Source organism: Carettochelys insculpta, chromosome 3, assembly GCF_033958435.1.
Source record: "Carettochelys insculpta isolate YL-2023 chromosome 3, ASM3395843v1, whole genome shotgun sequence".
NCBI lineage: Eukaryota > Metazoa > Chordata > Testudines > Carettochelyidae > Carettochelys > Carettochelys insculpta.
The window spans coordinates 32,822,477-32,835,670 of record NC_134139.1 but is presented as its reverse complement, the minus strand read 5'-3'; the positions used below and the strand labels follow the sequence as shown (position 1 = coordinate 32,835,670).

Genomic DNA, 13,194 nt, shown 5'->3' with positions numbered 1-13,194 from the left:
GAGGAGATCCTGGCAATTATAGACCGATAAGTTTAACATCAGTACCAGGCAAATTAGTAGAAACACTAGTAAAGAGTAAAATTGCAAGGCATATAGAAGAGCACGAATTGTTGGGCAAAAGTCAGCATGGTTTCTGCAGAGGGAAGTCGTGTCTGTCTAATCTATTAGAATTCTTTGAAGGGGTTAATAAACATGCGGACAAGGGGCACCCAGTGGACATAATATACCTAGATTTCCAGAAAGCCTTTGACACGGTCCCACACCAAAGGCTTTTATGTAAATTAGGTGGTCATGGGATAGGAGGAAAGGTCCTTTCATGGATCGGGAATTGGTTAAAAGACAGAAAACAAAGGGTGGGAATAAATGGTAAATTTTCACAATGGAGGGGGGTAACTAGTGGTGTTCCCCAGGGCTCAGTCCTGGGACCGATCCTGTTCAACTTGTTCATCAATGATCTAGAAAATGAGGTAAGCAGTGAGGTGGCAAAGTTTGCAGATGACACCAAGTTGTTCAGGACAGTCAAAACCAAAAGGGATTGTGAAGAACTACAAAAAGATCTCAGCAAACTGAGTGATTGGGCAGCAAAATGGCAAATGAAATTTAATGTGGGTAAGTGTAAGGTAATGCATGTTGGAAAAAATAACCCAAATTACACGTACTACATGATGGGGTCAAATTTAGCTACGACAGATCAGGAAAGGGATCTTGGAGTTATAGTGGATAGTTCTCTGAAGACATCCACGCAGTGTGCAGCGGCAGTTAGTAAGGCAAATAGGATGTTAGGAATTATTAAAAAAGGGATCGATAATAAGACAAAAGAGATCATACTTCCCCTATATAAAACTATGGTACGCCCACATCTCGAGTACTGCGTGCAGATGTGGTCTCCTCACCTCAAAAAAGATATATTGGCATTAGAAAAGGTTCAGAAAAGGGCGACTAAGATGATTAGGGGCTTGGAAAGGATCCCATATGGGGAGAGGCTAGAGAGACTGGGACTTTTCAGTTTGGAAAAAAGGCGATTGAGGGGCGATATGATAGAGGTATATAAAATCATAAATGGTGTGGAGAAAGTGAATATAGAAAAATTATTTACCTTTTCCCATAATACAAGAACTAGGGGACACCAAATGAAATTGATGGGTAGTAGGTTCAAAACTAATAAAAGGAAATTTTTCTTCACACAGCGCACAGTCAACCTGTGGAACTCCTTGCCCGAGGAGGCTGTGAAGGCCAGGACTCTATTAGGGTTTAAAAAAGAGCTTGATAAATTTTTGCAGGTTAGGTCCATAAATGGCTATTAGCCAGGGATAAAGTATGGTGCCCCAGCCTTCATAACAAGGGCAGGAGATGGATGGCAGGAGATAAATCACTTGATCATTGTCTTCTGTTCTCCTTCTCTGGGGCACCTGGCATTGGCCACCGTCGGCAGATGGGATGCTGGGCTTGATGGACCTTTGGTCTGACCCAGTATGGCCATTCTTATGTTCTTATGTTCCTCCATGTTGCACATGGCTATGTAGTGAAGCCCAAAAATCCTACATCACAAATTGCCTTCTTTTCCCCTTGATTTTACTATTGTTTTCCTTCTTTGAGCTGGAATATTTTCAGGGATGATGTTTCTGGATTCAAAGGGCGGATGGGGAAGGCTGCAGTGTCACTTGATATGACAGACAACTGGGTGATCCCGGGGCAGTATGACAGACCTCAGCCCCCCTTGCCTGGAGCACTACACCTTCTGAAGCCAACCTATTTGTTTTTCCTTGTCCTGGGATTCCCGGCTTTTACTCCTTTCACTCTGAAAAAAATGGCCATTTGCTTTCTACGAGAGGGAACGAGGGCAATGCACTGCAGGAAGATGACATCACACACCCACAACCACTTGCTGGAAATTTCTTTCCCTATACTGCACCAGTGAAAATACCCAGAATGTTATGGGGCTGAGGAAACGGCAGGATAAGTCTCCACAATGCACTGCTGCAACAGTCGATGTTTGACAATTGAGTGTAGCGGCAATAAGTTGACTTTGTGGGAAGGCGAGTATAATCAAATTTGAATTTATAAAACCCAACATTATAAAACTGATTTTAACAAAAATCAAACTTACATTGTAGTGCAGATATAGCCTCCACATTACTTGGTCAGACCTTTTTGCCCTCACAGTAGTTGATCTTTACAAAAGCACAACTAGTTGCTAAGTACTTTAAAAATTAGGATAACATTTAGTGTATTAACGAATCAAAAACATTACATTAGGAGAATACCATCATGTGTACATATTCATAAGCTTCCTCGGCACAAGGACTTGGTTTCCCAATATGTTTGTACAGAGCCAAGTGCACTTGGTAATACTAAAACAAATATCTGGAACACTCAAATATAGCAAAAGCTAGTTAAGACAGATTAGGCTGACAATGCTCACAGGTTGAAGTGTGCACTGTGTTATTGCATGATAACATCAAGTACATAGACTGGCACCTTTGATTTTATTCTCCCCCTTCTTTCTCTCTCTCCCCAACAAACGCAAAAGGAAGTTAATGCATACTTTATGTACACAAAGTTTAGGAACATTTGTTGCGATTCTAACTGCAGTGTAATTCAACCACACTACACTGAAGTCAACAGATACAGGAAATTAATATCAAAACAAAAAGCAGTCAAGTAGCACTTTAAAGACTAGCAAAATAGTTTATTAGGTGAGCTTTCATGGGACAGACCCACTTCTTCCCGAAGAGTGCAAGAACTCTGAAGTAACAATTATACTAACAGACAAGTTTTTCTACATCTAACAATACTCATTTTACTAAGAAAGAAAATGTATGTTTTTTAATTTTTTAAATTTCAGAGATTCCCATACCTGCATACACTTCAGTAACTCTAAGAAGGCATCAAAACCCTCTAGAAACTTTTGCCTCAAGTCATTAGTCCAATCAGATGGCTTGCTTATCAAGACATACCTGAATTCAGGAGAAACAAATTTGTGAGTTAGTTTTAATAATTTTTCAGGTATTCATTAGTGTGGTTATTATCAACACACTTACTTGAGATCCAAAATGAGACTTTGAACCCGTCTGAATTTGAAAGCTTGAAGAGCAGTATATCGTTCAAACTGAAACCTGCCCTGGATGTCACGGTGCCTCAAGTGGTCCATAAAAGTTTTGATGATTGTGGTCATAAGATTTTCTTCTGTTATCAGCATTCGAGCCTATGAGAAAGTAGATTAAATTTTGTTGTAGTCAACAGATGTTAATGACTGGAGAAAGGCTAAATTAATATTGCATCTTCGCCAGTAAAATCTATGCCTTCTCAGCCAAACTATTTACGCTGCTAGTATTCCTCTACATTTTAGCATTTCTTTATAACAATTGTTCATAGGAGAAAATGAAAATGCAACTGCAAAACAACCTACTGCCTACTTCAACTAAATAATTAGAAACAAGCCTGACTGAGTATATAAATCCTAAACGATCATTTGCATGCTCAAAAAGTCAGGCACTTGCTTGAATACCTTGCTGATCAAGTTCATACAAAGTACATGATTATAACACACATACAACCAAATGAGAATGTTGTACAAGAGTAATTTTACATACACTTTCAGTTAAGCTAAGCCAATATATAATAGCTTTAGCTGGGCAAATGTGCTACCAAAGAACCTGGAAGTGAGACTGAGCCTTTTTACTCTAATTGAACTAGTTTTTAAAATATCACCTCTATACCACAAAAAAAAGGATTTTCCTTGTCTGAGCCCTTATGGCTACAACTCTCACCTCTTTCATATTTCCTTGCAGGCTTCCCTCTCTGATAACACTTAATACTTTGGGAAAAAATTGTATTTTGGGAACATGCTTTAAAATTTTGTTTATTTAGGCTATTCAAAGTATTTACTAACACTACCTAGATAAGTCCCACAATAGCAATGCAAATGGTAGCGATATTTTACAAAAGAGCAAACCAAGATTAAGTGATACAGACTACCTCACAGGGTAAGTCAGTGACAGAGCTTCGAAGAGACCCCTGACTTCCTGAATCAAGAGGTAAGAACATATTCAAGTGACACCTCCAGCATGTAGCAAACTGTTAAAAACATGCCACTATTTAGAACAGTTACTTTCCTGAAGTCAGTTCCTAACTGATCTTCCTGACCACCAGGATTTCCATGCAGTCCCAGAAATTGCTATCAACCGTTCAGTTGATTCCACTTGGAAATATTCCAAGAGAATTATTTATAAAAACAATTCTAAGTAAGTGATTTTCTTTCCTCATTTTATTCAACTTCTTAAGATGTTTTCATGTAGACATTCTTTGTTGAGTTCATCTACTCTTTTAAGTGTTCTTCACTTTAAACACTTTACAGTTCAGATACAGTCATGTTCCTGTTAAACTATGTCTACACGACAAGATAAATTTGACTTTTAATAAACTCGATTTTTTAAACCTCGTTCTTATTAATTCAAGTTTAAGTGTCCATGAACCTTCTGGAAATTCGACCCAGCTTTTCTCCATGTCGAGTTTCCACATCCCCATTACCTTATCCAAGTTCGACTGTATGAGCACTGCATTGTTGATACTATCCCACAGTGCCTTAGCCCCAGTTGTTGTGGGTGTTTGTCACTATCCCAGAACGTAAAGCACTGTCCCAGGATTCAGCGCACCCAGTAACTGTGCGAAAACGAATGGGAGATCATGCCATTTTCTTCAACACAGCATTATTGCATGCATGGATCCTCAAAAGCTTCAAGTCATTGCGCACACCATTGCCACAACCTACCAGACTGTAGTGCAATTTTTCTGTGGATTAAAAAGTAAGATGATGATGGTGGTGGTGGTAGTTTTGGAGAGGAAATCTTTCTACTAAAGTACAAGAACACAACTGCTGGCTTCCCTGACTGCATTAAAGACAGTGGAGTGGCAGTTTTGGACTCATGAGACAAGCACACACTAGTGGGACCACGTCGTTTTGGAGTCCTGGGATGACCAGCAGTGGGTGCAGAATTTTCACATATGCAATTCCATTTTTATGGAACTTTGTGATGTGCTGATCCCCACCCTAAAGTGCAGCAACACAAGGATGAGGCCAACTTTAACAGAATCCAGTGGCAAATCGCTCTATGGAAGTTTGCAATGGCCAACAATTACCGGTCAGTGACGAATCAGTTTGGGGTGGGCAGATGTACACTGGGTGCCGTGGTGATGCAGGTTTCCAATCGCCATCTCTTGGCATCTCCTCAGAAAGACCGTGACCCTGGGAGATGCACAGGCCATAGTGGATGGCTTTGCTGGCCAAGGGTTTGCTAACGACAGTGGGGCAATAGATGGTACACACATGCCCATCATGGCCCTGGCCCACCTGGCCGCCAAGTATATAAACAGAACGGGTTACTTCTCCATGGTTTTGCAGACTTTGGTAGATCACAAGGTTGTTTCACCAACATCAACAGGGAATAGTCAGGGAAGGTTCACAATGCATGCATCTTCAGAAATTCTGAGCTGTTCAGAATGCACGTGGATGGGACTTTTTTCCCCAGAGAAGAACATCAAGAGTGGCAACGTGGAGATGCCTACCATAATATTGAGCAACACTGCTTACCTTCTGACTCCTTTGCTTTATGAAGCCTTATACAGGAGCCCTGGACCCCAGCAAGGAAAACTTCAATGTTGGACTCAAAGTGCAGAAGGTCAGTTGCATATGCCTTTGGCCATTTAAAAGTGAGGTTCAGACGTCTATTGCCCCTTTTGGACCTTTATGAAACTAATGTCCCCACTGTGATTATAGCATGTGTTATTTTGCATAACATCTGCGAATACTGAACACCTGAAATACCAAGGCTGAGGCCATGGACAGGGCATACTTGCAGCCACCTACACGGCCATTCACCAATAAGCATGCAGAGCCAGCAGCAATCAGGGACACTTTAAGACATAGCTTCATGAATGATCTGCCACATACATGAAAACACTCTGTTGTAAGAACAACCAACCCCTATTCACCAAACTGATTTGCACTCCCCACGAAATGTGAACCAATAAATTAGACTGTGTCTTACACTGAAAGAATACTTTTAGTTGGTGGTAGGGGGTGAAGCTGCAGGCAGAAGGATTATTTTTCTAAAAAAGGGTACCTGTGCTATCGGCCCTCTCCACCCTCTCTCAGGTGCCTCTGTTGCAAGTCCCCTGCAGACCTTGACATAGTGGGCACCTATGCTATCGACCCCCTTCACTTCTGCCCAGGTGCCTCTACTGCAAGTCCTCTGTAGACGCTGGCATAGTGGCAGGCAGCTGTGCTATCAACCACATCACTCATTCACGTCCAAAAAAAATAAAAAACACACACCAAGCTCGTTTATTTGTTCATGTCCAAAAAAAAAAAAAATTATGTATCTATATCTAGATATAGATATCACACCAAGTTCAAAAGAGTAAGTTTTTGGGAAAGGAGAGATTTAAGTGGCAGGGAAAATAAGCATTGTCAAGGGCGGTGGAAGAGCCTTTTGCAGTGGCCACTGGGGCTAGAGCCCTTGAGGCTACACAGCAGGCTGTCCTTAGCCTCCCTCCTTGCGTTCAGGGACGGCGATGATGAGGGGTGGGTAACCAGTCTTCAGCAGACTCCCAACTGCTGTGTTGCGAGCCCCTCTACAGCTCCAGCATGGAGCACAGGACCTCTGTTTGGTCACTCAGTGCCATTATGAGCTTTGCCGCGTCCTCCCTCTGGTTTGCCACATGACAGATGGAAAGTGAATATCAAAACTGACATCCAGTTCACGCTAAGTGCTTATCCATGGAATGAATGGGTCTCTTTCTCTCCTATCACGGAAACTTGCTTTTTGCAAGGCCACTTAAGTCTTATTAAGGATAGCATTCAAAGCATGCACAAGCCATCATTTATCCAGAACGTTTTGTTGTTGATATGGTAAGCTGTTGTCCGCTTTCTGTGGGGAGGGCGAGAGTGCAAAGAGGAGGAAGCCACCCAGTGTCCTGGAGCAGAGGAAAGATTTTTTGACTGTTCCTGAAGCTATCCTCCGCAAGGAGCAAGGCCCACAGAGACTTGCAGCTGTGTCATAAGGAGGGAACGGTTTGATTCCAGCAAGGTGGATGGCTGAGTGCAGAGGGATCTCTATGAATTTAAAAAAATGCTGGGGGGCGGGGTCCAGCCATCTGCCAGGTAGGGATGAAAAAAAGTCTCTCAGCGGTCACTGGCACAGCCCTCATCAGGGAGAAAAGGCCATGAAAAGGAGGGCAAACACACCTGTGCTGCACATACCTGTTTGTAGTAGAAGGATCTGCAGAGCCTGGCAGCTGTGTGGTGAGAAGGACGGGTGGGGAAGGGTTTGATTCCAGTCACATGCATGGCCGGGTGCGGAGGGAACTCAGTAAAGTTTAAAAAAATATATATATACAGGGTGGGGAGGGAAATGGGAGGGGAGAAGGTCAGGAGAGTCTGCCACCCTTGTGAGGGAGGGGGGGAATGTGGATGGATGGATGGATCATGCACCAGTCACATAGTGCAGCAATACACTCCAGCGAAACGTAAAAGAGCAGGAAGCATTACAAAAAAATCCAATCGAAATTCCCATGCTTCTTTAGGTTGCCAAAGAAGACATCACCCTCCTAAAACTAACAGATATTGACAATGAAGTGTTGCTCATCCTGTGTGACCACAAGCCTGGAATATGTGACAAAATGTTGTGTGTTGCCATGACACCAGATCACATCTGGTTGCCTCTTGTGGCAAAGTGTGATACCGTGGAAGCCACAACAAGTCAGGCCTGGCCAAAAACCTGTTGCAAAAAATACAAGAGTGCCTGAATTAGGCCTTTGAGAAGATCTCCAAAAAGGAGAAGCCAGAAATATTAACACACTGTTCTGAGGGGCACAGATCCATAGAAAACCTATACCCACTGCTATACCTATACTCACCCACAACCCACTTCTAGCACCAGAACAGCTTGGTCTCTAGGGCTTGGGGACTGGTGTATAGGGACCAGTTCCAAATCTAGGGTGAAGACCTCTGGGCTGTTGGAAAGAACTTCCTCGAGCCCCTGCTGGTTGCCCCCATCCTCCTCTCCATTGGCCTCTTCCTCCTGGCTCCCCAGCTCCTCTTGGCTCACCTTGGTCTCCAGACCAGTGCCTCCACAACTCTCGTAATGAAGAGTGGGCAATGTAGTGGGGCCCCCCAACCAAGAAGCATATGCAGCTGTTCATAATAGTGGCAGGTCTGTGGAAATGACCTGGACCACTGGTTGGCTTCCTAGACTCTGTGAAAGGCTTGTCAGAGTTCTTTCACCTTCACTCAGCATTGAGTAGAGTCCTGGAAGTAACCTCTGGCAATCATCATCTGCGAGATCTTTTCATATATGTTCACATTTCTCTTGGACACATGAAGTCTGCTTGTCACTGATTCCTCTCCTCAAACTGAAAGAAGATCAAGAATCTCCTGGTGGCTCCATGCTGGAGCTCTCTTGTGAGACTGACAGCTACTAGGCAGATCACTATCCTGAGTGTTCATGACTGAATTAAATGGTTACCAATGAGATGGCTACTGATGCGGTGCGATGCGATGGATGAAAGATATTTTTCATTATAGATGCCCTTTATATTTCCAGGCCTATGATGAATTCAAATGCAGATTTGCAGGCTTCCTATGACCTCCTTCCTGCACACCTGGAGAGCAACGGAGAAGGAAGAAGCCATACCTAGTGGAAAACCGTGTAGTGTTGCAGGATACATATGGGACACTTCTGGAGGCTAATAAATTTGATGTTAAAACATGATGCTTCTACACTGAACTTGATTTGAAGTTTCAAATTCAAACTTCACACTATACCCAGCAGGTTCCGACGATATTAGTGCTCCCTTATTGGAGCTAATGGTATTTATAGTGAAGACAGTGATGTTTTAATATTAAATGCCTTAAAATTAAATCTCTCTCATAGTGTGGACATAAACTTAGAAAAAGTTTTCAAAATTCTGCAAAAGACAGCAGTTTATTTTTAATGGAAACCTAGGGTAACAGATTCGTCTGTTTAAATTAAAAATGAGTGTACTCAGTTCACAGACAAGGGGAAAACCAGAAATCAGGAGAGAGCAGCTAACAAGTTCATATGTGGGAGAAGCAGGACAGTGGTGTGCTGAGGCAGCTAATCAAGATTCAATCACAGACGAAAGATGCTGTGGAAACCTCTCTTTCAGAAAAAAGAAAAGGAAAAAAAAAGTTTAAGCCAAACCCTTCCCAGAGAAACCCAGAGGCTGGAGTGAGATTGGCTGATATCTTCAGGCATTGAGAGAACAGAGGAGCTGAAAGAAAGTTAGCCTGAAAAAATAGATAGGAATTCTCAAGGGAAAAAAAAAATTGAACCTAAGGGCAAAAGAAACTGCATGTTTACTCTTTGAGGATTTAATAATATCAGATTCCATGACAAGGATCCTTACGTGAATACTCATGACTATGTATGGGTGGAATGGAGGTACAGTAGCTGCAGTGCTATATCAAGGAGTAGTGTGCACTGTAACTGCACCCTAAAATGGCTAGCATGGATACTGTCAGTCACTTTTGGTTTGGCATGGTCAGAAGTTAAAACTATTTATTAAATGGTCATCGCTTTATATACATTCATTACTGAAAAAATTAAGTGTCATATATTCTTGTACTCTAGGACAATCAGAAAGAGATTCAAAACTTCAGCAGCACAGGTCCAGCTCCAGTTAGTAAATTTTACCTATATTTACAAACTATTAATTAGTTTCCATAAAGCAAACAACACAGTGATTTGCACAATAGTATTAGAAACTTTCAGAGGAATCTAGTGGTGAATAAGCTCAAGATCTTAGTGCAGAACCTAACAAAAAGAGAGTTTCTTTTTTTCCCCCCCACCATTTTTAGTACTTACAAGTGAAGGCACTGTGAATATCTGTACCGAGAGGTCAGCAATTGAGAACTCTCTGTCGTGGTCATCTTTCACATAATCACTCTGCAATCTCTCATAGTTCTATTAAGAAGGAGGCAAAAAAGGCAAGGAGTGCCAACTATCAGTTTTTTAAAAAAACAAGCACTACTCACCAGAGTAGGTACAGTGAAGAGTTGGACAGATAGAGCAGTCATGGACACTGCTCGCTCGTGATCATCCTCCATAAAATCTGTCTGCAACTGCCGGTAATTCTAAACAACAAGGGGGAAATTCACCTCTAATCCACACTGACCTGTTTTTTGCTTTAAATTCAATGTCTGCACTGGAGATATTCTACTCTGACAGAGAACGGTACTGATCCATAGTGAAGAAGAAAACAGTGGGCATGACAATTTACTGGTTCACACAAAATCTAGTCACCTATTCTAATTAACACTATGAAAGTAAGCAGAAGATCAGAAAGCTAATTAAAAGCATCTGACAATATTATCATCAGCAATAACTGATTCAAGTGTAGTTGACTTTCAGAGGTCACCTCTGGATAGTACTATCAACAATAAGTTATCAAGTAAAAGATTCTTAGATGATTAGTTGAGCAGGATAAAGTATCAAAGGTGATGCATTCAGAGCCAATACAGGAAATGAAGGGAAAGAAGGAGAACCATTTGACATTGGCTTCATGTTCTAAGGGAGCCTCAAATTTTGACACTTGTTAATTTTTTTGCATTTGATAAGTTTCACTACTTTTTTATATGCATCCCTCAATAATAAGTGAATTCACACAGAAAAAGGCTCTGTATTGTTAATAGTCAAATTATGCCTCAGTCTTTTTTTTGGTGATTTATTTTGTTTGTGTGTGTCATTTTTTATTTTTATTGAGGCTAGTGGCCTCAAAAGCTAAAGTTGCCTAGACTTCTCCAGACCTCTGAGAGTGCCTGGATGCATTCTGTGTTAGAGGTAATCTCACTACTGCATTAGACTGGGAATCAAAAAGGCTTATTTTCTTGCCAGGTAGTAAGATAAAAGGTAATTGAGTTTATGAATAGAAGGAAATCAATAGATCTTATTTAAATATAAAAAATAAACCCGATCAATATTCCACAGTATCATTAGTTTTGTGTGTCCCATTAGAAACTGTTTTCCAGGCTGTTATTCTGAAGCATTTTCTATTCCATAGGGGGAGAGATAGCTCAGTGGTTTGAGCATTGAACTCTTAACCCTGGGTTTGGCAGGCCAATCTCACAAGGGGCCATTTAGGGATCTGGGGCAAATAGTTTAAAAAAAGAAAAAATCTTTTAGGTATGGCAATAGGCCCTGCTGTGAGTTCAGGGAACTAGACTCAATGACCTCTGAAGGTCCCTTCCAGTGCTATGACAAAAGTACAAGTATATCTCCATATAATAAGAAAATACTTACTCTTGCAAACCGGATAGCAAAAAGCTTCTTGTATTTCAAATCCATAAGCAGACTACTCATGAATAACTGATGGTACACACTTCTAGCACCTGTTAAGAAAGATATAAATATTATTTTGCCATTACTGACTGGCAGGTTATCATGGAAGCTACTGTAATGGTAGTCGTGTAAAGAAAGAAAAAATTCTGCCCTCCAATCACAAGGCAATAGTGCTTTGATAACATTTGGCAGTTCAGAGAAAATGGTAAGGAAAAGCATCAGATCCCCCACCTGCTCCAAAATACTTTTCATGTAGGGTAATTTCATCTTTCATACTTTTTCAACACCATTTCAGCACCATTATCAACCCAGGCAAATATTTCAACGAAATACTGAGAAACAGTTCTTAGGATTTGCCAGGTAAGGAGGGACAATTTCAGAATTACAATGTTTTAAAATGGAGGATACAGCTTGGGGAGGGGTGCAAATCATGGCAGAGGAACTATCAGCATTCTGCTCCTTCCCTTGCTGAGAACTGGAGCGGGAAGAGGAACAAAACGCCGGCAGCTTCTCTTGCTCTGGCTCTACTGCCCCCGGCCCTGTTCTCCAGCAGGGCTTTTGTACAGACAAAGGGAGACCCCGTGTGAAGGGGCTATTTCAGTACACCGTACCAGTTACAAGTATTTTGCTGATACAGTGTACCAGTCCAAACCCCTTAGTTGCACTGTTGGGCCTCTTGCTGAAAGGACCATCTCACAATTTCACAATTCAGCATATTCCAAATTTGGGAAGAGGTAAAACACAGTAGATCTGTAAAGCAGACAACAGCTTTTATAATGGATGGCATTAAAAAACATCTAAAACATGAACAGATATGACAAAATAAAAACGTTACCAGAGCGCTTTCTATAAACACAAAAAAATTTCTAAAAAAGTGGGGACACAACTCACCTTTCCACAGTTTAGAATCAGACAACATTAGTTTATCCACAAGGGAAGAATTTTCACCATCTGGTCCCTCCTGTAAACCAACCTGACACAATATTCGACGAAGGCCATCTTAACAAAAACAAGTCACAGAAAACAATAGTTAACACTAAAATTATGTTTAAATGTGTGTGTAGCATAATGAACGTTTACATAATATACTGAGTGTACATCTCTATACAGTATTTTTAAACAAACAAGAATAATCAAGGCCTAAAACAAATCTTCCACTATCATTTGCTCTTGAACTGTCCCTTCAGAATAAGAAAGTACATAAAAGAGTCAATTCTGAAAGTGGGAACACCAAGGCAGGCACGTATTGATTATAAGCTGCTTGTGGACACACTCAAAACGAGTAAGGCTAGTTTAAGGTCTGGTGGAATGGTGGACGTAAATGCTGGTTTTGTCTTCCCAGTGTTTTGAGCCATGGCTTTCTAATCTATGGGAATTTTCCCTGTTCTCTGGCCATTTCTACACATAGCACTTTTTCTGGAAGATCCTCTTCTGGAAGAGTGCATCTACACATCAAACAGGACCCCGAAAGAGCCACCCCTTCTTCTTAAGAGTGCATCTATACATGCACTGGCACTCTTCTGGAAGAGCAGGGCAGGAAACAACGTGAACGGGGTTGCACAGCCAGGGAGCCCTTAAAGAGCCTCACCCAAACAGACCCTCCCTGCAAATGCTGCCAAGGCCAGCCATGTCTGTGCACAGCAAGCCAGACCCAGGTCCCTGTCCAGTGCCCACTAACCAGCAGGCATGGACCTCAGCAGCCGCAGGACAGCAGGCTTGCCCTCACCTGCAGGCTAGCCATCCTCCTTGGCCACCCTCCTCAGCCTCCTGTGGAGACAGAGGCCCAGGCCCATGGGTTCTGCACCCCCACTGCCCCTGCCAGGCCCCCTCCAAC

General features: G+C 41.9%; 1 protein-coding gene across 3 annotated transcripts in view; it reads right to left on the bottom strand.

The window, feature by feature from the left end:
* Positions 1-13,194, bottom strand: part of UBR2 (ubiquitin protein ligase E3 component n-recognin 2) — a 112,441-nt gene that overhangs the window by 68,934 nt on the left and 30,313 nt on the right. For 2 of the 3 annotated variants that reach the window (XM_074989592.1, XM_074989594.1), the window contains exons 9-13: positions 12,252-12,359; positions 11,322-11,410; positions 9,888-9,986; positions 3,042-3,205; positions 2,858-2,957 (exon numbers count right to left, since the gene is read on the bottom strand). In XM_074989592.1, the coding sequence (XP_074845693.1) occupies positions 2,858-2,957; positions 3,042-3,205; positions 9,888-9,986; positions 11,322-11,410; positions 12,252-12,359 (560 nt within the window). Of the gene's footprint in view, positions 1-2,857; positions 2,958-3,041; positions 3,206-9,887; positions 9,987-10,057; positions 10,157-11,321; positions 11,411-12,251; positions 12,360-13,194 lie in introns of all 3 variants that reach the window. The other variant, XM_074989593.1, reaches the window with a different exon arrangement.